A 26,983-nucleotide genomic window follows, 5' to 3' on the forward strand; every position below is an offset into this window, starting at 1 on the left:
CTCAACACGCCACCAACCCAAAGCCAGTAACTACAGAATACAGAATCACTGAGGATGGAAAAGGCCTCTGTGATCACTGTGTCCGGCCCCATCCCACCCCCACTAACCACGACCCCGAGTGCCACATCTCCGTGGTTCTGGGACACCTCCGGGGATGGCGATTCCACCACTTCTCCACTTCACACGGAGATGCGGCACCTGGGGACAGCGGGATGAGTGGGGATGGGGTGATGGGCTGGGGATGAGGACGGGGTTCGGGTTGAGGACAGGAATGCGTTGGGGGTGGCGAAGGGGTCTCCGTGGGCGAGCGCAGCCCACCCCACATCCCTCGCCCCACTCCACCGCCCCTCAGGAGGCGGTGGCGGAAGCCCCGCCCTCTGTGTGACGTCACCACAGCGCCCACCAATCCGCGGGGCGCATCGCGTCCCGGCAGGAAGTGACGTCACCGTCTCCCTCCGCCGCCCGGTCCCCTTTTTGTGTGTGTGTGGAGTGCGGCGGCGCCGCGTGTATCCCCCCGCGGCGGCTCCTCCTCCTCCCGCCCCCCCCGGCCCTCCGCCCGCCGCCCGATGCCACCTGCGCTGCGCTCCCGGGGCTGAGGGACCGCGCGGAGCGGGGAAGGTGAGAGCCGGGCGGGGGGTGGGAGGAGGAGGCCGCGGTCCGTTATGTGCCGTGGGCGGAGGGATCGGGGGGAGTTGGGGGTGAACCGGCTCCAACCGCCCGGGGATGGGGGGGGGAAAGAGGGGCACACACAAAGCGGAGGAGGAATGGGGGGGGCGGGGGGAGGAGCCGCCGTGCCGCGGGGCGGAGGGATCCTCTCACACCCCCCGCGGTGATGCGGCCCCGATCCCTCCGCCCCGCGCGCCCCCCCCGGAGCTCCGTCGCCCCCCCTACGTTGGTGGGCGGCCATGTTGGGCACCGGGGTTATTTTTTCTGCCTTTCTCCCAGGCATAACGCTCTCAGCCCGGAGGGGGCCGCGCTCTGTGCCGAACGGCCCCTCCCGAAGGCCCTGAGCCCCCCTGAGCCCCGCTGCGGCCTTCAGCCCCGGCCCCCAGCGCTGCGGGGCACTCCGTGGTAACGGAGGGGGTCGCGGCCCCTCAGTCTCTGCGCCGTCCCCGTGGAAGGGCCCTCCCCGAGCGCAGGGCGGTGCATGGAGCGCTGCTTTGTGTCCGTGGCTGTTGGTGACACGGAGCCGTGGGGTGGTGGGCGAGCGGCCCCCGCTCTGTGCCCGTGGTGGCAGAGCTCGGGGCTTTGGGCACAGCACCGCGGGGCTGCAGGCAGGGGATCTTTAGGGCCCTTCCAGCCCAACCCAACTGCTAAGCGATCCCTTCCAACCCACCCCGTTTGCTAAGGGGTCTGGAAGTTCCCAACCAGCCCAACCCATTTGCTAAGCAATCCATTGCAACCCAATCCATTCGTTGTGAGAATCCTTCTCTCTTGAGCTGTTTGCTAAGGGATCCCTTCCAGCCTGTTCACAAAGTGATTGCTTCCAGCACAACCCAACACGTTCACCAAGCGATCCTTCCCAGCCCATGCTGTTTGCTAATTGATCCCTTCCAACCCAACCCATTTGTTATGAGATCCCTTCCAATCTGAGCTGCTGGCTGAGGGCTCCCCTCCAACCCAACCCATTCCATGTTTGTTTGGTCCCACACTTCTCCTGGCTGCACCTGCTGAGTCCAGGTGTTTGCTGTTGAGGTTCTTGCACTGTTTTACCCACACCATGCTGTGGTGCTGCCCTTCAGAGAAGCCTGGTGGCTGCAGTGGGACACCCCGGCTCTGTGTCCCCTGCCCCACTCCACGTTGTGACACAAATCGTGTGCGGGATTGCACTGCCCTGCACAAAGCTCATGCCACACGACGGCATGCATGGCGTTAGTTTTATTAGCTTGGCTGTGGTTGCAGCTGTCACCCATAGTGAAATGGGGCAGAGCAAGCGGGCGGACCTGGGGGTGGAGGATGGGGGAATCTGTTGCTTCTTTTAGGAAAGGCTTTGTGAGGAAATAGAAATTCTGCATCTTCCCTGCGCTGAGTCTTGCTGTGTGCTGATGGTTTGAGGTTGCTGCAGATGGGAAGTTTTATCCTTGAGTGCTGTGCCTGGGTATAATTTTATCTGCAGTTGTATAGTGCTTAATAGCAGAAGTGAGGCCGTCCCGCAGCGCTGAGCTCTGTCTGGGCTGGGGGTTCTGCACGTGTTGCTCACAGATGGCACCGTGTTGTGGATATATATGGCTGTGTTGTTTGTGTGCATGATCCCACAGCTGCTTGGAGACTGTCAAAGGACCAACGACTGTCTTCACTCTGACAGACCTGCCCCACGCTCTGTGCCATTTGCAGGAGCGGAGCTGCAGACAGCTCGTGGGCTCCAAAAGCAGCTTCAGGGCAGTCCCATGCTCACAAAATATGCCCCAGGTGTTCAGCAGAGCTACAGAAGCATATAGCAGAAAGCGGTTTGTTTTCATCACTCAACACTTCCAACTTTAAGGTAGATAACAATCATTAAAATTGAGTGTAATAATAGATTTTAATTAGTAGGCATCGCACACATCAAAGCCTTTAATAAAATACAGAGGACTGTAAATGATGGCATTCATAGCAAATTTAATATGGCTGTGAAAGAACTTGGGTACCCAGCAGAGCGCATCAGTCAGCGCAGAGTGGATTCACCTCTGTGTGAAGGATGTGGCTGCCGAGCCTCCACCTGCTCCCTTCTTTCAGAGGTGTTGCTCATGATGAATGGCCAAATAAACACTAATGAAAACATCATCCAATATTTTCATCACTGAGATTATATCAGCTCGAAGCTGTGCCAGTTATTCATTAAGAGCCACCGAAGAACATTATCTTTTCTTCAGGGAAGGGATTGCGGCGTGTCTTGACAGCAGGAACCTTTATCACAGGATTCATTTGCATTTAATGTAGCCTCGTCAGGTTCTTAAAAAGTTAAGGTGCGTTCCTTGCCATTGAGTACACACTATTAAAAGTGAGTGAGAAAAGTAACGAGAGAGGAATTGTGTTGAGCCTGCACGTCCACCAAGGCTGGACAAAATGGAGAGCAGCGGGCACTCAGAAGTTGGTTCGTGTATTAATTTCTACCTTGGAGTGTGTTGAGTCATCTGCAGCTCGTCTGTAGGTCTCTTAGGAACAGATCCTCTATTTTAGATCTTAGATTTTCTTTTCTGGACTCTCGGCATGGAGGTTGTTTTATAGCAAGCGGTGAGGAAAATTGAAGGGTCAATTAATTCTTAATATGTATTTTTCGCACTGATATTTTTCCTTAGGGAGCTGGGGGAAAGGATTGATATGTTGATAGTGTTCGAACCGCGCTGCAATTAAATCTTCACTAGCAAATCTAGGCTGGCATAAAGCCTGACAAACCTCTGGCAAGGAGCTGAGAAAAGTTTGGTGCTGAGCTGCAGTTTCCTGGGGTGCAGCTGATGCACAGCGCTTTGTGACAGCGCAGCTGTGCCACATTCTGTGCAGTTGAGTGCACGGGGTTGTGCTCTGCCCCAGCTTTGCTCCCCGTGCCCCCATCTTGCAGCCCTTTTCTCCAGGCAGCTGTTGCAGAGCTCCAATCCCCTGTGTGGGTGTATTGCAGGGGTGATGTTTCTGGCTTCCCCATGCCAGCTCTGTCCCCAACCACTGCGGTGCTGTGCGGGGGGCTCTGTGAGTCACCCCTGTGCTGAAATGCACTGCTGGGAGATGCGTGGCGTCCTGTCGGGTCCATGACCCGTCCCATTATTTCCTTGGTCAGCGGTGGGTGCTGTACTGGAGTTGGCTGAGACTGTTGGGCACTTGTTTGGTAGTGCTGTGTTCCCACTTGCGTTGGCTCTGACTGCACATTCACGGGCTTTTATGTTGTAAATTCATGTGAAGATGCACAGCGGGGAGTTGGAACTGAATGGTCTTTAAGCTGTCTTCCAACCCAAGCTGTCCTGCGGCGGTGGGCCCTATGGTGGTCCTCTGATGGCTGTCCCTCCAATGGTTCGTTCTGTGGTGGTTCATTCCACAGTGGCTCTACAATGTTTTGTTCTGTGGTGGTTCTATACAGTTGCACATAGAGCTGTAAGTTTGACTTTTTGTAAGACCGGCTGCATCCTTCAGGGTTAATAAACGGGTTAATAAACATTTGCTGTCCATTCCGTGATGGATGGAGTACAGATGCATTTGAACCATGAGTTTGTTCCTATCTCAATGAAGGCGGTGCAACCAGCCCAGAGTGCAGAACAGCACTGAGGCGCCCACATCCTTCACTGCCCCCAAACTTCTGCCTTTGGCTCGAGCAGAGCTGCGGAGTGGCCGTGTTGGTACCTCTGTGGGTAACGCTGTGCTGGGAAGGCAGGGTGTTCTGGTGGCAGCCCCTGTCCCTCTGGGTTACAGCCCACCCCTCTGGTGGTTCTCATTAAACAAAACTCCTTTCTGCTTCACCTCCTCACCTGTGTAAGGCGGGATGCTCTTATTCCTGACCTGTCAGCGTGCCCTCAGGGCTGTGTGTGCTGCAGATGGTTTCACCCAGTAGGCAGAAATTGGGCCACCAGCGGTACCCTGACAAGTACGGATGTATTTATACTTCTTCTTTCTGTTTTTAATTAAAAGCCTTAGAAAGTGAAGCTCGTAGAGCAAGAATAGCGCGTCCCATCGTGAATTCTGAACGAGTCATTAATTTGAAGTCCTTTTTAAAAGAAGTGGTGTGTGTGTATCCAGCATATGTATGTCATAACTTGTTTGCTTTGTGTCAGATAATACCAAGCTGTGAATGAAACTGTAAATACACAGCACACATCTTTTGGAGATCACTTCAGTGAGACACAGCTGTGTGGCTGTGAGCACAGCCTGCTATCCACAGGTAATGGGAAACGCTCCCACCTGGTCCTCCCCACCACTCACATTGCTGGGAGGAGGCGAATCCCCTGAGTTAAAACCTGTGGGATGGAAGCTGGATTCTTTGTTTGCCACCTCACTGAGGTGGATTTAGTGCTTATTTGGTTTATTTCTGTGTTTTGGAAGCCGGAGAGCTGGCGATGCTGTGCAGCGATGCTCTGCGGTGGAGCTGAGTGGCGGTTTGTTTGGTGCTGGGAATCAAGAGCAGTCCCCAGTCAGGGCTGTGTCTGATTCCCTTCCAACCACGTGAGAGCGTTCGCTGATAATGAGATATCATTGGAGCTCAGACCAGATTCCCAATTTCAGCTGAAATTACCGTTGGTTAGGATTTTTTTTTCCCCTCAATTATTGTTGTTATTATTGCAGTGAGGGATAGGAGAGGAGGATTTCTCCCTTTCTTAAGGTGGGGAAATCTGTGAGTAACGATTCAGTGTTGCTGGATTCCCCCTGGTAACGGGAATCGCTCCGATCAGCCGCTGTAATCAGCCTTAATGCAGGAGTTTGATGGCTGTTGGCTTTTCCCCCCTTGTACTGCAACAATGAGTACAAACCACAGCTGATGGAAATAAAGGCTTTATGTCCTGCAGACCCGCTGGTGTTTGTACAGGGCTGATACGTGGTGATTCTTCCCCTTTTCCAACCGAAGGGATAGGAACACCTTTCTGCAAGGCTCCATTTCTCCACACTTTGTCATTTTCTCTCTCTCTCTCTTTTTTTTTGGCATCCGTATTTTCAGCCGCACATCTGCCAGCTGTGTGCTGAAGAGCTAAACGTGGAGCATTTATCATTGGGATTAATCATTTTATTGAGCAAAGGCTTCTTACATCCAGAAATATTTGAGATCAAAGCACTGAAAAACAAAGCTGTTGCATTATAGAAGAGAGGAGACATTTTCTTGGTTCGGTTGATAGAACAGATGAAATATCTGTGCATAATGCAAGTTGGTGTCAGAAGATCCGTGTAACTACAGCCTCTTTAGCATTTTGTCTTTGCATCTTCTGAATAATTATGAGCTGCTGAATAATATATTTCTCCCAATCTGCGCAAAGCCTTTCTGGTCTTCCTGCGGAGATGTTTGTGCGTGCTTTAATTAATGGATGGGGTTATTTATCCTATTTACAGCTGCCCATCACTGTGGCCGTGCCGTAACGTGGCTCCGAGGAGCAGCTCCTGTTGTCAGTGTTCCCTTTTGCAGGAGGAGAAGCTTTGTCCAAGGAGAGCCCCGCGACGCTTTTTATTCTGGAGGTTTCTGCAGAGCAGGAATACAGAGAACCATAAATATGTATTGTGGGTCGGTCAGCACTGGAGATGGGTGCGTCCATCTCCTAGGAGATGCTGCCTGGGATTGATAAGATTTTGTAATTAAACAAAAGTTAACAGGCAGAGGGGAGATGTGGCTCCTTTGGTTCCTGCCTCCCCTGTAGCAGATTTGTGCATAAGCCCCCATTTCAGAGCTGCATTTCTGGAGTCTGTTCCCATCTTGTTTGTCAGCCAGAAATAATTTGTGTCTCTTTTGTGTTGTTTTTCTTTTGTCTTAAACAGAAGGAAATTTGTGTTTGGTGCAGTGAATGGGGGCTGAGCCCCAGGAGTTTGATTTCACTTCTTGTAGAGCATTTCATGGCTCAATTTCTGCTTCCTACCCTTAAAATACCATTAATGCTTTTTTTTTTTTTCCTTACAGCAAAACTGCAGTGGGTAAATGAAGGCGCTGGCGATGTCTTTGAGGCATGCAGGTGCTGGGTGCTGTGGAGAAGGAGAGCCTTTTTAAGCTCCTTGCCATGCATGTGGTTAATTGCTCGTTGGGGTTACTACAATGAGTTGTGATTTTTCGTAATAAAATGAACTTTATTTGGTGAGGGACTGGAATGTTTTCATCTGTTGGCTGTTCTTCTTGGCTCATGGATCACGAGAATTTGGGGCACATGAGATGCCCATTGTGAAATGTTCTGCTCACACGGTGTTGATCAGCAGCGATTTGGGGATGGTGCGTTGGGGTAATGTGGCCTCTGTGCTGTGTTAGGGGTGTTTTGTGTATTCACGAGAGTTAACTGCTGTCAGTTGTGAGTTGCTTCCCCCTGCAAAGCCTGATGGCAACAAGTGAGGCGTACTTGCTGTTTAGTTGAAGTGCAGAGCTGTCTGCTAACAGAGGTGTGATTCAGGAATTACATGATACCATAGAAAAACGGATCTTGCAGTGTCCCCAGGAAGACATTGCTCTGACTTGATGCTGTGTGCGCCTCTTTTTGCCCGTGTGTCTGTTCTTAAGGATCCAGAGCTGGAGCTCCATGGCCCCTGAGCTATGCTGGAAGCTTTTCTTGGGGATAACGAGGAATTTTGCTCTCCAGTTTGAGCCCTTGTTTCTTGTTTCCATCCCAGATGTGGAGAGCAGATCTCTCCCTTCTTGCAGCGGCCTGTTGTGTATTTGAGGAGGACTTTGAGCTTTTGCGTAAATGAACCAACTCCGGGACCTTCCTCAAAGGACAGACTGACAGAACGGCATCTGATGTGAAAGTGCATACGAAGCAAAGGGGTGGGATCGAATTCTTCAATGTAGGAAAAAATGACCCCACTGACATACATCAACACTTCCAGTGGATGTATGACAGCGAAGGGATGGAGATGCGTTGCACACCATGAAATGAAGAACATCTCCATCAGCTCATCCACCCAGATCAGAGGATTATGGCCAGGGAGCTGCACAGAATGTACAGAATGCTGAACATCGGCCTCGGTGCATTGGAGACGACAGAAGCAACGTTGGAATATCGCAGTTTGTGCCGTCTGGGGCCACAAATGCTCACGTGGGAGCAGAAGGGAGTTTGTCAGGACCTGCTAAACCAATATGAGGTTTCCTGGATCATGTCGTTACCGGTGTTGCAATGTGAGCTGGAGTCAAAGCGGCGATCCATGGAGTGGTGATGTGTGAATTCCCCACTGAAGAAGTTCAGGACTCAGCCCTCAGCGGGTGAAGTGATGTGTGCTGCATTTTGGGACAGGGAAGGGCTGATTCTTCTGGATTTTCTGGGACCCGGACAGACCGCCAGCTCTGACCGTGTTGTGGCACTGACTGAGCTGAAGGCTCCAACTTCCAGGTCAGCCCAGAGAAGAGCCTTTCTTTTGCAATGCAGTAACGCCAGGCCCCAGAGCAGTTTGAAGAGCACACCTCCAGCCTTGGCTGGGCTGTCCTACCACACCTGAGTGGGAAAGGAGGAAATGCAGTTGTTGCTGTTTTTTAGAATAATCCTTAGTTCCTTCAAAAATCCAACTGAGCTTCTGGAATGAGTTTAGGATCCTTAAATGTATTATTAAGGAGAATTAAAATTTTGCTTAAGCACCACTGATGAGGGAGATTGAGAAACAGCCAAATCCTGGAGCAATGCGGGATGAGGTCTGTAAGAAAGCTGCTCTGCGCTGCTCAGCATAACGGCTCGTGGGTTGTCCCAGTGGGATCAGAAATGGCTCTATTGATGGAATCTTAGTAATAACACAAAAATCGGCTCCTTGGAGACCTTTGGTGGGAAGCCTCCACCTTCTGAGAAGAGGTGGTCTGTAGGGCACTGGAGAGTATTGATAACTGAATCGTGGGTGTAATTCTGACTGGATGGTTGGGGCGTCCCATGGAACCCTTAACTTTAAGCTCATTCAGGTCTGTATTTCACCGATGTCTGGGTTACCTCAGCAGTAAACACCTGACTGTCGCTGTAGGCAGATCCAAAAAACCTTCTGTGTGGTGCACAGTGGGGCTCAGAAATACCAACGAGTTGGGAAGGTATGGAAAGAGCTTGGCAAGTAGTGCTGAGGGTTGTGATGTCCTGTGTTGGTGGTGGTGTGCCCAGCCGGGGTTGGGTTGGAGCAGACTTACTCAGTTAAGATTGGATATTTGGTCTCTTTTGTATATTGGCAGTAATCTTAGAGTACTCAGAACCACGAACAGAATAAAACCCTTGATTCTTGTTTCTGGGTTCCCTGTTTATTTTGAGGTTCTGCAGTTTGGGGCAGTGGATTCTGCTTTTGAAGCGGGTAAGTTGGTTTTGTCATGCAGGAGGAGAGGCGAAAGCACTCCAATTTTAAGTTAAAACCAAAGGTTTGCTTTGCAAACATGATTGATTTTCCTGAAAACAACAATTCTGTTGTTCGAATTGTACTTACAGTGGAGCTTTTGCTGCCTGACAAAATGCAGTTATCCCATAAAGGGTTTTCTTCTTTTCTTTTGCAGGATGGCGGACACGGACCTTTTTATGGAATGTGAGGAGGAGGAGCTGGAGCCATGGCAGAAGATCAGTGATGTGATTGAAGATTCTGTGGTTGAGGATTATAACTCGGTCGATAAAACTACTACGGGTAATTAACTATTTTAGTCCAGAATTACTCTAGCTCTGGGTATTAAGGGGAAATGGCAGTGATTGGTTATGTCTGTCCCGTAAGTAATCTCATTTGATAGCTATGAATCCTGTTAATAATGTAATAAATGCCATTTTTGAGCTCCTGTTCCAGCTCTGTGCAGAAGGAGTGAGGTTTCAGGAGGTGCAGAAACTTGGGGGCAGTTCTTCATGTCATGTGGCCAAAGTGGTGCAGAATTGATCATTTACATAAAAGAAGAGCAGGGTGATGCTTCTCACTGTACAGAGTGCTTCAGGAGGTATCAGCACCAACGGTGACTGCTTCACATCCTCCTATCAGTTCTGAAGTGGGTGAGGTTGACAAGTGTTCAATGGTTAATTGTGTTTCCTCTGTCTTAACTTACATAGTCACAACAGTGAGATTGAAGCTTGATCATTATTTCTTCTTTAACCCGTTATTTGAGGTAATCAGTCGCATTCTTTTTCTTCTGCCTATTTTCTGTAAATGGAAAGATGCATGGCTTTGATGTTCAGAGTTTGTGCTTAATGTGCAGGTCAGCAAGCATCGTTATCCGCTGGCTGTGTCAGACGTACAGAGCAGTAATTGGTGGGTTGGAGGCTTTGTTTTCCAGAAGGTAATAACTCTGTTTGTAAAGGAGCTCTGAGTAAAGGTGTGAGAGCAGTGCTGTCGGACTGCTGTTGGTGCCAACACCGTGAGCTGGGCTATTGCACCTTATTTTGTACAAATCAAAACTCAGCAGTTAACATTTTATGGTTCAGGAATTAAAGAAGCATGACTGTCATTAGGAAAAACATGATCTACTGTCCCTTTGGTTCTTCCCAAACACTTCAGTCTGGTGCATGGTGAAAAAATACTTACTGTAGTGATGTGCGTGGGTGAAGTTGACTGGCTCAAGTAATAAGTTTGGCTTTTGTTTTGCCCTCTGAATTACTTTTTCTTGCTCTTTTAGTTGAGGTCAAGCAAGCATCAGCTTAATATCTAGAAGAGAGTTGGGGCCGTCTTGTTGTAGGCCTGGGGATCCACGTATCTCGTGGTCCTGCAGTGATCCAGGTGTGCAGTGCCACGGAAACATTCCTGGCAGTTGGTGGTGTTAACGTTTGGCCACTGACTTACTGTGTTTGTGGAAGTATTTGGCACCTGGGGCTGTGGAGAGCTGGCTGCTAATTGGAGTTAATAAATGGAGGTGAGCTTAGGGAGGGTTTGCTGACTGCTGTCACCTCCTTCTTCTGGTCTTCATACAGGGAAAGGTCTATGAGGAGCTTGCTTTGACAAAGGGTGTTTGGAGCTGGTAAGGTAGGAGGATGCTTGTAAAGAGAAAGGCAAGATAAGAATTAAAGATCATGACTGCTCATGGTCACTGTGCTGCACCAAGATGTGTTTTGCACGAGTAATGTGCTCTAACTGCTGTGCTGACCAAATTCCAAGGTGAATAATTCCATTTCTTCTTGTTACGAAAGGATTCTGTGGCTTCAGTTCAGAGGCAGCTTAAGCAATCTCCGTGCATAACTTAGTGCTGAGATCGAAAGTGTCTTTAAGTTCCTTTGGGATTAAGGAGCTGTATAAATCTGCTTGTCAGACTCACTTAAAAGTCACTGCATCATTTTTAGTAAAATTTGATCAGACGCAAGTAATGAGGAACGCATCAGTTTCAAACAGCGCATGGAACCCCTCTTGAAAATGCCTTCCAAGTGTCTGGCACTGCAAATGCACGAGGAGTCACCACAGAATGCACTGGTGATTAATATTTCATAGCTTTACTAATAGAAGCAAATGGAGACAGGTATTTAAATCGATTACAATTAATAAAGACTTGGTGATATCAGTGTGCCAGTTAGATTATTGCTTAAAAAAAAAAAAAGGAAAAATGTGCATGGCTACTAAAATACATCATTAGCAGATATTTTGTTTATCAGTAAAATATTTGCGTACTCTAATAAGCTCAAGGACCTTATTGATGGGCATGGTAAGGATGGGTTGACTGCTGGACTTGGTGATCCTAGAGGTCTTTCTCAGCCTTAATGGTTCTGTATCAGACCACCAGCTCTTCTGTGGGTGATCAGAGCAGTGGGCTGGATGGGAATGACCCCATGTCCCAAAGTCAAAGCAGAAGATTTCCTCATGAAGGCAGAATTATCTTTTAGCAAATCTTTTTCCATCTTCCTGAATTTCATCTTCAGATTTTTTTCCCTGCAGATCAGTTTTAAAATGTCTCAAATTACTGGGACATAAAAGGAAAAAAACAGTGAAAGCTAAATATATTTGAAGTGACGCTCGGCCTAATTTTTTCTTTTCTTAATTTCCACTGTGTGCCGTTAGCTGTACCTTATCCCACTCAAACCAGTTCGTTATGTTCTGTGTATGTGCATAGCTCGCTGGTGTGTGTCTCTCTGTTGTTGCAGTGTCCCAGCATCCAGGAAAGCACTGCTGTTGACAAGAAAATGAGATGGGAGCCCTGCTGCATGTCCCCCTGACAGCATGACTCCTTTTTAATAATTCCACCATCAGATAAAAATACAGCGTACATTCCTGCCATTCCTTTTGCAGGAATCACAAAGTGCTTTTGATCCTGGAAATACAGAAATGATAGAAGGAAACACTGCACTCCCATGGACCGTGCAGTGAATGCGGGGCAGTGTGCAGTGAAGTCAGGTTAGGTGGGAAGCAAAGAACTTTCATCTGGTTTAATTACAGTCTGCATCCTCGTTGTGTTACCAGCAGGAGCCTTGGCCTGGTGGGTGCTGCCATTGCAGCCCCAGTCTCACACTGGGGTGGTTCTGAGAGGGCTTTATTGGTTGGCACTGGTGTCCTTCTCAAGGGAGGTTGTGCTGCTGTGAAGTTGGGTGTCGGGGAAAGGTTGTGCCCCAGAGGGCTGTGGGCATGGACCTGAGCTGTTGGAGTTCAAGAGGCATTGAAGCTTGCTTCAGTCAGAAGCTTGTTTCATCGGCTGGCGTCGCTCTCCTCAGAGGAGCAAAATAAACCATTTCCAATGAGCTGCTTGGAGGATTGTATACACGAGAGGCCGGAGGAGAAAGAGAAGAACGTAACTTGTTCTTCCTCAGCTGATTTCTGCCGTGATCTCCTCGTTCCCCTGAGGTGAAGTAGTGAATCCATGCACATCTGTGTGATCCTCAGGTGTTCCAGGACCTGCGGAAGCCTCGTGGATCTCCACGGAAGCAATCTAAGAGAAGCACTGATGCTCTCGGATGCGCTACTCCAGAAGATTTGTCATTCTCACTAATGAAAGCCTACAGGAAATTGGGCATAGAGCTGTGTCCTTCCTGGTCGCAGTAAAAGGAATTCTGTTAAGGAATTGGAGTGTTTGTGTTTACTTCTGTTGCTGTACTGCCTGATAAAGGACAGCGTTTCTGGAGAGAACAATGTGGCAGGTCCATACTCAGAGAAGGGGATCCAAATCACCAGACTGACTTGAGCATCTTTGTCAACCACTCTCTGCTTTAAATTGACTGAAACCCAAAGCCATCTTTTATTAAGTGAGTGTAAGTCCTCCCAGATGATTTTCAGGAGCGTTGTGAAGAGATTACATGATTGCCAAACCCGCTGTGTGTCTCCGGTTTCAATTCCCTCCTCTTCATCCCTCCTCCAAGACCTTTCCTTACAAAAACAGTGGATGCTGGACTCACATCGTCCTTTTCACTTGGACCCTGGAGCTCAGACAACAGCACTGGGTTTGTGCTCGTTGCTTCTGATCCTAAAGAAGCAAATGGTGCAGGATGGGCTGCTTCTGCGTGGTGTAATCTTCATGGAAACATTTGGATCCCATACGCTGAGGAGTGCCAGTCAGGCAGCATCCAGACTGTCAGTGCAGAGCATCTTCATTTAAAAGAAGCTGTTTTGGCTGTGGGTCAGAATGTTTTGGCACACAGCAGGTCTTTTCCTGGATTTCCACATTTGCATAGGAAACATTCTCCTTTAACATCAGCAGTTTCAGTAATGTTGGACCATTTTGTGTCTCCGCAACAATCTGGATGTTCTGTCAGTCTCATAAGTGTTGAATAGTGCTACCGGTCCTTTGGCACAGCTGCCCAGAGCAGTATGGATGCTGCATCCCTGGTGGTGCCCAAAGCTATGGATGGGGTCCTGGGCAGCCTGAGCAGGTGGGGGGCAGCCAGCCCATGGCAGGAGTGGGGCTGGGGGGGTGTGAGGAGCATTCCAACCCAACCATGCTGTTCTTTGGTTCTATGATCTTTAAGGTCCTTCCCAACCCAACAGTGCTCTATGAAATCCACAGTGGGAAGATTCCTGTGTGGTTTCACTTAACAATTCTCCTTGTTCCAGTGTGGAAGCCCTTTTCCCTCAAGACATGAATTATAGTAGTAATGGTCTTTAAAAAATAACAAATCATACACTTTTGAAACCTGGACACGTTATTATTCCTCTATAAGAATTCTTTTGACATTCATCACTACGGTTTGTGTTGGGTAAACATGGATGCATGAAAGAGCTTTATGCCAAGAGGTAGAATGGTGCAGAGGAAGAAGGAGCTGAAGCCCCACTAAGTATTGTGCTCATTTTCTGGGTTATTTGAAATAATCATGGCCTCAATTTTTAATTTCTTTTTTTAATTATTATTTCCCCTCCCACGTGATATTTAGAAAATGTGTTGGGTTCTGAGATGTTCTCGTGTTCTTACCATTCTGAGATGTTCTTACGACACAGCCCACATACTGTGATTGCAGTGGGAGCCAGATGTTTTCATATACTCCGTAATTCTTGTGTTGAAGCATGTCTGGTGCTTCATGAAAATTCAGTGCTGTAGTCCTCCTCAAGTCAGGGGATATTGGAGATGGCTTTAGGTGGTTCAGATCTCGTGTGTCCTTCTGGTTCTGGTTAATTGGCACTGAGCTGCCTGTGATTGGCAGTGCTGTTCACAAACTTGCACAGTGTTGCACCAGGGGCTGGAGTGAGTGGTTGAGCATAAATTTTCCCAGTATCTGCCAGCAGGTGATTTTGTGCTTAATAGTTAATGAGACTAAAAAAAATATTTTCTTTAGCTGCTGTGGTTGTGTTCAAAGGGCATGCAGGAGGCAGGGTAATCAATCTCTGAGGTTGCTCGGAGCGAAGGGTTTTGATCACCTTCTTCTTAGGCAGCTCAGAAAACCTGGCTCAAATGGGAGTTTTAAAGCAGTAGATAGAAGGGTCCGATAGTTTCACAAGTTTACTTTTAAAGCATGCTCTGAAAAAGTCATTCCAATTCTGCAGCAGCTTTTTTCACTGGCAGATACAACTTTTGCTCTATCTCTGTTTTTCTTCCAGCCGGCAACCCTCTTGTTCAGCAAGGCGGACAGCCCCTGATCCTCACCCAGAACCCAACCTCGGGTCTGGGCACCATGGTGACCCAGCCAGTGTTAAGACCTGTGCAGATCATGCAGAATGCCAACCATGTCACAAACTCCCCGGTGACCAGCCAGCCCATCTTCATCACTACCCAGGTGGGTGCCCTCGCATCCCCACTCCTACGTACAGTCTGGGAAGGAAGGTCTGATGTACTCATCCCTACAGATTTCAGCCAACAAGGACAGTCAGGGTTGGGCTGGACCAGGCTCTGAGCACCTGATGGAGCTGTGGGTGTCCCTGTTCATTGCAGAGGAGTTGGACAAGGTGACCTTTAAAGGGTCTTTTCCAAGTCAAATGATTCTGTGATTCAACAAAGCAGAGTATCTACCTATCTCAGGAAAAAAAAAAAACTACTGCTGCAAATACAGCTTTGCAAATTGTTTAAGAGCTGGGAGAAGACTTCAGTGGGTGCTTATGGAAGGAGAGGTCAGAGTGGAGGCTGTAAATCAGTAGGAAGGTGGCCCTGCTGTTGGGTAAGGTGCTGCCTGCAAACAGTACAGCCTCGATTCAGTTGATCCCATAGATGGTAGTGCTGGGGGGTGCTCTTTGGAGTGGTGGGATTTTTTTTGTTTCATTTGTGGTTTTGATTATTTTTGTTTGGTTGTTTTTGTAGGGTAGAAACCTCAAATTGAATGTGCTTGGTGTGTTTTTGGTATGTCAGTGATTACTGTTTGAATGCAGGGATTTCCCGTGCGGAACGTGCGGCCTGTGCAAAACACGATGAATCAAGTGGGAATTGTCCTGAATGTACAGCAGGGTCAGACAGTCAGACCCATCACCCTTGTCCCAGGTAAGGACTGAAACAAATCCAAGCCATGCTTCTGTCATCTTTCTTTACAGAGTACCAAGGACAAATATTATATATTTGAAATACGCAGCTGTAATACAAACCTTTGAGCTCTAGAGAAGGGGATTTTTCAGTTCTGTAGCTGAAGAAGTGTGTGTATTAGTGGCTCCAGTGCTGCCAGTTGTGTCCAGCTGAGAGTGGGCCTTTTGACAATAGTAATAAACTACTTGGTAGACAGGGGTCTTCCAAGTGGAAGGAATGCCTGCCTTGCAGAACTCCATGACTTCTTCCAAAGTCACATGCAGAGTCTTGAGAGATGTGACACGTGGGGATGTGGTTTAGTGGAGATGAGTTGGGGTTGGACTTGATTGTCTTGCAGGTGTTTTCCAGCTGTAATGATTCTATGATTTTGTGATTCGTGTTCAATTTCAGGCTGGTTGGGAAAGAAAACTAAGGGGCTGAACTTGTAAAACTTTCACTGAAATGAGTGGGAATTTTGGGAGCTTGGCAGTGGTAGAAAATAGATTGTACTCTGGGCAAGGGACGGAATTCATTTATTTGATCTCCCTTCTTTATTCGTTTCTGTTTGAAGCCCCAGGTACACAGTTTGTCAAGCCAGCAGTTGGCGTTCCTCAGGTGTTCTCCCAGGTGGCCCAGGTGAGACCAGGTACGACCATGCCGGTCCGACCCACCACCAACACTTTCACTACGGTCATTCCGGCCACGCTCACCATCAGGAGCACAGTGCCGCAGTCCCAGTCACAACAGCAAAGTAAGTCCACTCCCAGCACCTCCACAACTCCTACTGCAACGCAGCCAACACCACTGGGACAGTTAACTGTGCAGCAGCCAGGGCAGTCCAGTCAAGCTACTAACCCCAAATTAGGTAAGACTTGGAGAAGCAAGGGGACTCGAGTGTGTAACACTGTCTGTAATTTGCTTTTCAAACATACAGCTTAGAGCTGAAGTGCAGAAGTTGAGTCAGAGCTCCTGGGTTCTATTTTTGCTTTGGGCACTGACTCATGCTTCATCTCCCTACCAGCCTGGAAGACGACGAGCGTTGTGCCGTAGTGCTCAGTTTGCTCTGAGAACCCCCTAGATTTCATGTTTTGTAGAATGTTCTGAGACCATCAGTTAGAAGTCCCTAAAAGTGAAAAATACTATTTGTTAATCACTTATGATTTTGAAAGATAATGAGCAGGTAACAAGCAGAAACTAAGCACAGACAACTTAAAAAACCATGTATTTCTTCACGCAGCAAGTCATCACGTTGTTTTTAGCTTTAAGTGGCCTTAATCACATACAGCTACATGTTGACAAGAAATACTAGTGATTTCTGTGACCATCAGTATCCTGTTTAGTCCACTGTAGGGAAGGGCTCATGTTTTAGAGTGCGGTCTGGAAGGGAAATTTACTTGCCCAGTCTTTTTCCCTTCGCTTTGCTGGACAGAATTGATGGCTTTGGTCATCTTCAATGAAAGTGAAAGGTAGAAGAGCAAGACATGAGGCATGCAAGTGGGCGCAGCCTTCACCCAGTGCATCAGCTCTTACCAGTTCTTATTAGTGCTCTTCTGTTATCCTCCCTTTGGCAGTGAGCATCGCGAGCTTTGTGACGGTAAAGAGACCCGGAGTGACTGGTGAGAACAGCAATGAGGTTGCCAAGCTGGTGAACACCCTGAATACTGTTCCCTCGTTGGGGCAGAGCCCCGGACCAATGGTGGTGTCCAACAGCAGCCCTGTGCACGGCTCCCAGAGATCCAGCACGTCGGAGTCATCATCATCGTCGTTGAAAGGTGTGGTGATGTACTGCCCTGAAACTGCTGAGATCTCATCGTTTGCATGGGCACTGAAAAGCATTCTCATTAATTCCTGCATTTTTGTCATCTGTACGTTACTTTTTACCCAGTTGGCTGCATTTTGTTTGTGGATATTGCTTCCATACATTATTTTGCATTCAAATTTACTGATGTGCATCTTGAAAACGCACACACCCATAATACTCTGCACGAGGAGGGGGAAGAATCAAATCCTGGCTTCTGTTCCATCACCTTAAGGAGTCTCAGAGTCCTGTAGCTCTCTTAAGGCACATTTTGTGTCATCTGTACTGTTTCTGTGTGCAGGTAGGGGTGAAGGTGATGGAGAGGAACAGGATTTTAAACTGAAGGATAGGAAACCAATGAAATGGCTGAAGAAGGAAAGATTAGTTGAGCTTTTTATTTTTAGTTAGTGTGATGTTGAGATGCTCCATATTAAAGATAGGAGGGTATGTTTCAGCATACAGATTGCGGGGAGTTTGCAGCCTGGACCTGAGACATGTAACAATTATCTCTTTATTTTGTGTTGTGGTGTTTTTCTCCCTCCTGTTACAGTCAGTTCATCTCCAATTCCCACCTTTGATTTGCAAGATGGTGGCAGGAAGGTCTGCCCACGGTGTGATGCTCAGTTCCGAGTCACCGAAGCTTTAAGAGGACATATGTGTGTAAGTAACCACTCTGGGATGAACAGTTCTCCCTGGGTAAGGGGTTGTGTGAAAGGGAATAAAATGGCAAAGGAGGGCCTTCGTAGGCCTCAAGAACATCCCTCAGGATGTCGGGACCTGAGTTAGATGTCCTGCTGGTGCCAGGATCGTTTTTCAATCCTACTGACAGTAAGCAGAGATCTGAATGTTAAATCTGCATTAATTTTTTCCTTCAGAGTTTCCTGGAGTGCACCTGCCTCCTTTTAGTCCTTGCTAGCCTTTGCCTGTTTGCCCTTAATAGCATCAGTAGTTCTTCCTGAATACTTCTGAATGTGTGGCTTTTTTTTCTTTTTTTTCCCTCTTTTAGTACTGCTGCCCTGAAATGGTTGAATTCCTCAAGAAAAGAAAATCTCTCGATTCTGAACCAAATATCCAATCTGCAAAGCCTCCATCTCCAGAAAAAACCACAGCTGTTGCTTCCCCGCCCTCTTCTACTCCTATCCCTGCACTGTCCCCACCTGCTAAAGCTCCAGAGCCAAATGAAGGCATGGTTGACTCGTCCCAAAGTAAGCTCATCATGTTGGTGGATGACTTCTACTACGGCAGAGATGGTGGCAAAGTGAGCCAGCTGCTGAACTTCCCCAAGGTTCCGACTTCCTTCCGCTGTCCGCACTGCACCAAGAGGCTAAAGAACAACATACGGTAAGGGTTGCAACGTGCCACAAAAAGGCTGCGGTGTTCTGGGTGCCTCAGATCTGCAGGAGTGAAAATGAGGTGGGAGCAGCAATCTCCCGGGTGTCCCATTGTGTGGATATGCTTAGAGCTGAAGCAGAAAAGTGAGGCGGTTCGTCTGTCATCACACATTTGGGTCAGGGAAAGAATGGATAAGAAGAACGGAAAGCTGGAGGAGAGGAATGGAAAAAGAGAATGGTGGTTGGGGTTAGAAGCGCTCCACAGCACTGAACTACATCTCCTCTGTAACGTCTGGAGTTGCAGAACAGGGGGTTGCTGGATAGGGGACTGTGTGTGCTGGTGTTGGGAAGAGCGAGAAGGAGCCACCTCAGTGCTCTTTTGGGTCAAAGTTACTTTGGTTTTATCATTCAATCTTTTGGGCCCTTAGAAGTAATGATAAAATGGGTTAAAAAAAACTCCTGGTGTAGCATTCCTAGTGCTGCCAGGACTACAGGTGCAAAATGTGTGGATTTCTGCTCACACCCTTTCTGTTCATAAGATTTATGAACCACATGAAGCACCACGTGGAACTGGACCAGCAGAACGGAGAGGTGGACGTGCACACCATCTGCCAGCACTGCTACAGGCAGTTCTCCACTCCGTTTCAGCTCCAGTGCCACTTAGAGAACGTCCACAGTCCCTATGAGTCAACAAGTAAGCTGGTTTTGCTGCTGTAGTTCTGGGTTTGAGAGGGTTTTTGTCTTAGGTTAATAGCCAACCTGCTAAGATTAGTACCTTAATAAAAAAAAAAGAGGAGTAATGTTTTTTTTGAGGAACTGTTGTTCAAAGGAACTTGGTAACGTGGTGGTGTGTGTTCTACCTTGTTGTCCTCCAGCTGTTAGCTGCTTTTTCTTTTCTTTTGCAGCAAAGTGCAAGATTTGTGAATGGGCATTTGAGAGTGAACCAATGTTCCTGCAGCACATGAAGGACACGCACAAGCCGGGGGAGATGCCCTACGTTTGCCAGGTACTAAAAGCCATTGTGCCATAAAGAGGTGGTGTCACTCTGGTGGAGATGAGGTTATGTGACACTTTTCCTGTCCCTCTGTTGTCACGAGGTTTGTGCTGGATTCTGAACATAACATCTCCACCCGGAGGCCCAACACTGTCCCTCCAAAAAGAAAGGCCCTGAAAAAACAGTTTTTAGTTTATTTCAACTGTGTTGCATTCACCGTCTCTTCCTTTTTCTCATGGATTTGGAGCTTGAAACTGTGACTCCTTTCTTTCATGAGAGGTTTCAGTCTGTTTCCCCAAGCTGCTCTGACTGCTCTGCCCAGTTCAGTGCCTCGCTAATGGGATGAGCCAGCAAGTTCTTTGGGACCTGGTTCCAAAACCCCACTGATTGTCTTTGGGGATCTGCACGGTGCCATTGGGATCCCCATATCGCGGTGGGGGTGAGCTGGATTCTGATGTTACTTCACCGCTGTTTCTGCCCACCCCTTCAGGTGTGTCAGTACCGCTCGTCGCTGTACTCGGAGGTGGACAGCCACTTCCGAATGATCCACGAGGACACGCGGCACCTGCTCTGCCCCTACTGCCTGAAGGTCTTCAAGAACGGCAATGCCTTCCAGCAGCACTTCATGAGGCACCAGGTACTGTGTCTGTCCTCGTCTGTCTGCAGAGATTCATAATGAGCATGCAAGGAGGTGTTGGGTTGGGGGTTTAAGTAAAAGAGGAGGGGAGAGGAGAAGAGAGAAGAAAAGAGGAGAGGAAAGAACCAAAGAGAAGAGAGGAGAGAAAACCTGTTTGAAGGAGAGGTTTTGGTAGAAGCTGTATTCACTCTGTAACAAATGCAATTTGCACGCTGTCATTCCGGATGTTTCATAGGGGCTGTGCTGCAGAGGAGAGGCACTGGTCCTTTAGGAGCAGTACAGATTGTTGCTACAGAGCAGAAAGATGCACGTTTTTGCTGGGCTGTCTGTGTGCTTCGTGGGCTGGTTCACCAACAGCTCTGTGTTCATTGGGGGTTTAACGTTTTTTTTTCTTCAGGTAATAAATAAATAATGCTGTACACATGCAAATGCAAATCAGCCTGGTAGCTGAGCGTTCTGTTTCCATATATGCTGCGGTATTGACAACATATTTGATGTGGGTGTAGCTGGAGCGTGCTTGCAGAATACAGAAGTGTGGCCTGCTTACCAAGTGCCTGTATTTATTTGCCCCAGAGCCCTTCATTGGTTTCTGGAAGAGGCAAAGGCAAGGCAAGCTTGGAAGGAATGTTTCCCCCTAAGTCAAATACTGCTTTTTTAATTAAAAAATAAGCAAAAAGTAGAGAGATGGGGTCAATGGGAGGGGAATGCTGTGCCAGTAGCCCTTTCATGTTCTAAAAAAGCAGGACTAGCTCTGATTATAGGAGGAAATAGTGTTACTTTTCTTCTCTTTTTAAAAAACCAAAACAACCTGCCGTGCTGTGGGTCCTGTTTCTCTGACATGGAATGTGTTTCATTTGCATTTGCTTTAGAAGAAGAGTGTTTATCATTGCAACAAGTGCAGACTCCAATTCCTGTTCGCCAAGGATAAAATTGAACACAAGCTGCAGCATCACAAAACGTTCCGAAAGCCCAAACAATTGGAAGGATTGAAGCCTGGAACCAAGGTAAGAAACCCCAGTGTCAATCCTGGTTCCCTGGGAAACATCCATAGTATCTTTATGGGTGTGGGCAGAAGAGATGTTTGCCTCATGTGCATCCAGTACATCACGTTTGCTGGCCCAGCCAAGGCATCTGCAATTGAAGGTGCCTCAAGTTGTTGACTGGATGCCTTCTGTTCGGTGCAAACAGAAGCTCAAGCCTTGTGTCCTGCTTTGGGTGGAACAAGTTGTGTTGTAGAGCCCCTGTTTATTCCCTTAAGGGCCCCAAACTACTCTAACCGGAGTCTGAACTGGGACAGCTCACTTCTGCCCTTGTGTTGTAAGAGTGCGGCTCTGTTCTGTGCAGGTGACAATCAGAGCATCCCGAGGACAGCCCCGGACAGTGCCCATCTCTTCAAACGACATGGGGCAGAGTGCTGGGCAGGACACTGCGCCGCTCTCCTCTTCTGACCCTCAGCCCATCTTCCTGTACCCACCCGTCCAGAGGAGCGTCCAGAAGAGAGCCGTCAAAAAAATGTCAGACTCGTTGCTCAATTTCAAATTGTTATAACGATTTTCAAGGCAGTGTAGTCACTCTTGTTATGCTGCAGCGATGGATAGTCTGTGTCTCACTGGTTGCCAAGGAAATGTTGTGCCAAGAGAATGTAGCTTCCCACAAAACAACGTTAAAACATGTTATGAAAGCTCTTCAGGTGAAGCTGAAATGCAGAATTCCCGGTGGCAGGGGAGTTCCACATGGCAGGGGGGTTGGAACTGATGGTCTTTGGGGGCTCCTCCAACCTAAGCTGTTCTGTGATGATTCTGTGGTGATTAATTAGGTGGACAATTGGACAGAAGCAGTGAGATTCCATCACCATAAGGGCTTTCTGCCCACCCTGTGGCGTGCCACTTTGTCTTCATTTATTTTTATTTATTAACCACTCCGTTATGATGTGGGAGGCATTGAGCCTGGCACTAAGGCACCCTGAAAAGCTGTGGTGCAGGATGAGACCAGTTTAACTTCAGGAAGCTGATGTGTGTCCTTAAATATGTATCCTGATGGTGGTTGTAGCTGCAGATGCCTTTCCCTACTGATGGCCGCATCCCTCTCTTCTCAGGAGCGTCCTGGGCAGGCAGACCTGCCTGGAGTGCAGCTTTGAGATCCCCGACTTCCCGAACCACTTCCCCACCTACGTCCACTGCTCGCTGTGCCGCTACAGCACGTGCTGCTCCCGAGCCTACGCCAACCACATGATCAAGTAGGTGTGATGGCACAGAAACCCCTCCTGGCTGAATGTCGTGGCATCCCACCAAAGGGATTCCACCAAATTCCAGTCCAGTGCCTGGTCTGTAAGGTGTGCGTTCTCTGTCAGCACAGATGTGGGCAATGGCTTTGAGATAAGATGGGAAAACTGAGTGCAAGAGCTGAAGGATTCATTCCCCACGCAGTGCTGTGGCTAACAGCATGCATACTGCAAGCTCACTGTTCAGTGCTTCTAGGATTTCTTGCTAAAGTCTCATATTCACATTAAAAATATAATTTAAATGTAAATGAAAATAAGTTATGCCATGGTTTTATAAGCTCGTACAGGACCTTTGTTAGACCCTAGACCAGGATTTTTGTTTCTTTACATACAAGGCAAAATAGAATGATTGAAACCAGGATTGAGTCTGTCTTTGTAAACATGCCAGATTTCACATGGCTTTATAACCCTTCAGATATCTGGAATAATTCTGATGTTTATTAACCCTTTTGTCATACAGCAACCACGTTCCCCGGAAGAGTCCCAAATACTTGGCTTTGTTCAAGAACTACACTGCTTGGTAAGGGAAGACTTGTCATCTCACTTTAATCACCCGGGGATCTGGTGTGCATTCATTTCCTGATCTGTTGTGTTCTTTACTTTCACATCTGCTTCTTAAGAAACAGTGCTTAATATTTGCAACGCAGCAACATAGATCAAATGAAGGCAATCACTGCTGCCTTCCAGAGGGAGGTCAGTGCCTTAGGGAGGGGGCACTGCAGTGCTGAAGGGTGATATTTTTTCCCTGGTGTGGGCATGCACCTCTTCTAATAGCTAACGCTGATACAAAGCTCACTTTCTTCTTGTTGTACAGTGGTGTGAAGCTGTGCTGCTCCTCCTGCCTCTTTGCGTCATCGGAGGGTGATATGATGGCCAAGCATTTGGTCTTCAACCCATCACACGAGTTCAGCAACATTATTTTCCGAGGTAGGAGTTTGGAAAAGGAGCAGGAAAGTTGAAATAATTAACGAAAGACATAATCCATGAGTTCCTTGAGCCCAGCTCAAACACAGCCAGTTGGCGGAGCACTCACTGACTGCTGAGCTTCAGTAAAATGCAGCTTGGGGACCTTCTGTAGTTGCTGAATGTGTCACAATTGTTATGGAGATGAGAGCTAAGCCTCCAGTGAGGCTGTCAGCCTGAGCTGAGCTGTGCAGCTTAGATCTCAGGAGATATTCCCAGGAAGGAACAATGCAGAGGGCTTCAGCGAGCTGCTCTGTTCCTTTGAGACATCATTGTACCTCTGTGACACGGAGAGGCCTGGAGCAGCTGCTGATGTTGGGCTTTGAATGGGGCCTGGAGCTGCTGTTCCAGCCATTTGTTGCCATTAGCGCAATTTGCAAAACTGAAGGTCCTTGCCTGCAGCGATCTGGCTGAAGTTGAGCTTTCCTAGCCAAACACCTGGTGTTACTTCTGATGGATTTTGGTTTTGGTGGGGTTTCGGTGCTGCTACTGGGCAGTTCTCATTGGTTTGGATGTGGGTGCAAGACCTCTTGGGGAAGGGAGGGGGTTGAATGAGCGTCGGGTTCCTGCAGCAGATGGGGATGCCTGAGCCTTATCTCTGCGAGAGCGCTGTGTGTTTGCACTGACTTCTTGCTTGTTTGCAAAGCCACAACCGTCTTTGTCTTTTTCTCGCAGGGCCTACTTGGATATCACATTCCAGGTAAACTCTTTGTGAACACTCCTATCTGTTGCAGCCTGGAGGTTGGTTGCTTGTTTTCCCCCCGCGGTTTTATTTCCTTGGTTTTAAGAAGGCACTGTGTTCTCTCCCTACAAGGCACATCCAGCCCCAGGACAGAAGCATGAAGAACACGTGCCCTGCCTATTCCCCCAGTAAAGCTGCTACTGTGAAAACTAAGTCTGTGTTACCCGTGAAGGACGACCTGGAGCCTGAAGCGGCACTGGCAGCCCACACCCGGCCCCTGCTTTGCCAGGAGGAAGAGTGCTTAAATATCGATGCTCAGGAAGACGAGCAGCCAATGAAGGAGACCGAACCTGCAAGCAAAAAGGAGCAGCTGTCGGTGAAAAAGCTGCGGGTGGTTCTGTTTGCGTTGTGTTGCAGCACTGAGCAGGCGGCTGAGCACTTCCGGAACCCGCAGCGACGCATCAAGCGTTGGCTCCGGCGGTTCCAGGCTTTCCAAGAGGAGAACTTGGCGTCACTGTCAGAGGGCAAATACCTGAGCTTGGAGGCCGAGGAGAAGCTGGCGGAGTGGGTGCTCACCCAGCGGGAGCAGCAGCTGCCCGTCAACGAGGAGACGCTCTTCCAGAAGGCCACCAAGCTCGGCCGCTCCCTGGAGGGCGGCTTCAAGATCTCCTACGAATGGGCTGTTCGGTTCATGCTGCGGCACAACCTCAGCATGCACACGCGCAGGGCGGTGGCCCACCCACTCCCCAAAGAGGTGGAGGACAACGCCGGCTGCTTCATCGAGTTTGTGCAGCGGCAGATCCACACGCAGGACCTGCCCCTCTCCATGATCGCAGCCATCGATGAGATCTCCCTCTTCCTTGACGTGGAGGTGCTGAGCAGTGACGACAAGAAGGAGAACGCTCTGCAGACGGTGGGGACCGGCGAGCCCTGGTGCGACGTGGTCCTCACCATCCTTGCCGACGGGAGCGTTCTCCCCACTTTGGTCTTCTACAGAGGTCATGTCCAGCAGCCCGCCAACGTGCCTGAGTCCATCATACTGGAAGCGAAGGAGAACGGCTACAGCGATGATGAAGTCATGGAGCTGTGGGCTTCGCGAGTGTGGCAGAAGCACACCGAGTGCCAGAACAGCAAGGGCATGCTGGTGCTGGATTGCCACCGAACACACCTCTCGGAGGAGGTACTGTCCCTGCTGAGCGCTTCCAGCACTCTCCCGGCTGTCGTACCCGCTGGCTGCAGCTCCAAAATCCAACCCCTGGATGTTTGTATAAAAAGGACTGTGAAAAATTTCTTGCATAAAAAGTGGAAAGAGCAAGCCAAGGAGATGGCGGACTCCACGTGCGATTCGGACATCCTTCTCCAGCTGGTTTTGTGTTGGCTGGCAGAGGTGCTGGAGGTCATCAGTGACTCTCCCGAACTCGTGCAGCAGTCCTTCCTGGTGGCCAGTGTGCTGCCGGGGCCGGACGGCACGGCCAACTCAGCCACACGCAACGCCGACATGCAGGAGGAGCTGATCACAGCGCTGGAGGAGCAGCTGAAGTTGGGTGAGGAGCAGCAGCCACAGGAGGTGGCGGAGGGTGAGGATCAGCCCCAGAACGAGGAGTGCGCCGACCCCGAGATCCTCCAGCAGCTCTTCGAGGGGGAGAGCGAGACTGAATCGTTTTACGGCTTCGAAGACGCCGATTTGGATCTGATGGAAATCTGAGCACTGATCTGCGAGTTGGGATCTGGAAAGGGTTGTTTTTTCAATAAATGTTGGATGAGACCATTACACTTCCCTGTGGATTTGTGGGTTTAGGAAATTTGTAGGCGATCACTCAGATAAATAGCCATTTATGCTGTTCATTTATAAGTTTTGTGCTTTTTTAAAGAAAAATCACTGTGTTGGTATTTTCTGAAAATATATTGTGGGTGAATATTTTTGCGTTTTCTTTACCTCACTGTATCATAGTTTTCTGTTTTTATTGTGCAGAAATGTTTTGAATTATACATTGTCAATGTGACCATTTCTAAAGAAAGGAGAGCAGATGTAGCTGACGAACCCGTATATAAACCTTTTGGATGTCTTAACACAGGTTGGTTTTTTTTTAACACTTGACCCAGAGCTTTAGGTTTCTGTGCTGAATTTAGGTATGAACGATTGCTTTGAGGTGTGAACCTTCTACAGTTGGCCCTTACGAGTTGGGTTTGGTTTGGTTTTTCTTAATTTTATTTTATTTTAAAGAGTAACTGTTTGGCCTGTGAGCTGGGACATGGGATCCAGACACAGTCGGAAGCATTTTGCCTGCTCAATGCCAGCAATGGTTCTTGGAGCCCCGGCGCTGCCCGGTGCTGCCGCGCGGTTGGGTCGGGTCCTCCATGGGAGCCCACCGGCACCGCCGCGCTCCAAAGAGTCCCCGAGGAAGGGTGCAGATGGAAGAGGGAAGTCGAGGCTGCCTTGATCTTCCCCTGTAGATGGGAGTTAAACGTATGGACCATTAAGCGTTGATTAACGACGAGTAGTTGATAAACGTGCTTTAAGCAGTGGCATCAGACACTACGTTCCTTAGAATTAGAGATCTGATTTAACGAGACAAACTGTGACATGCACAAAAAGAAGACGTTTGTTTTTATTTTTCACTGCCAGCTTAAATTTTTCTACAATTTGCATGTTTGAGGGTTTTTTAATTGTATGTATTACGGTATAAGCAGAAGCATTTTGACATACAGAATTCAGAAGCACCTGCACCTTTCTGTTTCCATAGAGGTTTTGTGAACCTGCCCTATGACCTAAGGAAAGCAGGAGGCAGCATGTGCAGACCTGTAAATGGTTCATCTTTAAAATGTACATACGTGGAACATTTAATAAAACCAGGGAAATGGATTTATAAACACGCGTTTTTATTATGGAGAGC

The 26,983-nt window shown here is 48.4% G+C and overlaps 1 protein-coding gene across 11 annotated transcripts; it reads left to right on the forward strand.

The window, feature by feature from the left end:
* Positions 1-554: 554 nt before the first annotated feature.
* Positions 555-26,952, forward strand: POGZ (pogo transposable element with ZNF domain). Of its 11 annotated transcripts, none has more exons than XM_025143644.3 (19): positions 555-618; positions 7,255-7,970; positions 9,095-9,219; positions 14,515-14,690; positions 15,277-15,385; positions 15,975-16,268; positions 16,975-17,175; positions 17,752-17,861; positions 18,208-18,542; positions 19,072-19,226; positions 19,438-19,538; positions 20,017-20,163; positions 21,033-21,167; positions 21,508-21,677; positions 22,259-22,399; positions 22,905-22,964; positions 23,259-23,371; positions 24,083-24,107; positions 24,222-26,952. In XM_025143644.3, the coding sequence occupies exons 2-19, from the start codon at positions 7,852-7,854 to the stop codon at positions 25,792-25,794; spliced, it is 4,089 nt and encodes a 1,362-aa protein (XP_024999412.2). In that variant the 5' UTR covers positions 555-618; positions 7,255-7,851; the 3' UTR covers positions 25,795-26,952. The 11 variants fall into 11 exon arrangements, with proteins under 11 accessions (XP_024999412.2, XP_024999413.2, XP_046759928.1 ...); XM_025143645.3 differs by having other exon boundaries at positions 21,036-21,167; XM_046903972.1 differs by having other exon boundaries at positions 15,975-16,154.
* The last annotated feature ends 31 nt before the right edge of the window (positions 26,953-26,983 follow it).

Source organism: Gallus gallus, chromosome 25 (assembly GCF_016699485.2).
Source record: "Gallus gallus isolate bGalGal1 chromosome 25, bGalGal1.mat.broiler.GRCg7b, whole genome shotgun sequence".
Classification (NCBI taxonomy): Eukaryota; Metazoa; Chordata; class Aves; order Galliformes; family Phasianidae; genus Gallus; species Gallus gallus.

What these genes read in the sequence shown, in the direction of transcription:
- POGZ (XM_025143644.3), top strand. Translation starts at nt 7,852, where the DNA reads ATGTGTGCTGCATTTTGGGACAGGGAAGGGCTGATTCTTCTGGATTTT. An exon ending in CTGAAGGCTCCAACTTCCAG is followed by an intron (nt 7,971 to 9,094) that starts GTCAGCCCAGAG and finishes TTTCTTTTGCAG; the next exon opens with GATGGCGGACACGGACCTTT. An exon ending in AAGAGAGCCGTCAAAAAAAT is followed by an intron (nt 21,678 to 22,258) that starts GTCAGACTCGTT and finishes CTCTCTTCTCAG; the next exon opens with GAGCGTCCTGGGCAGGCAGA.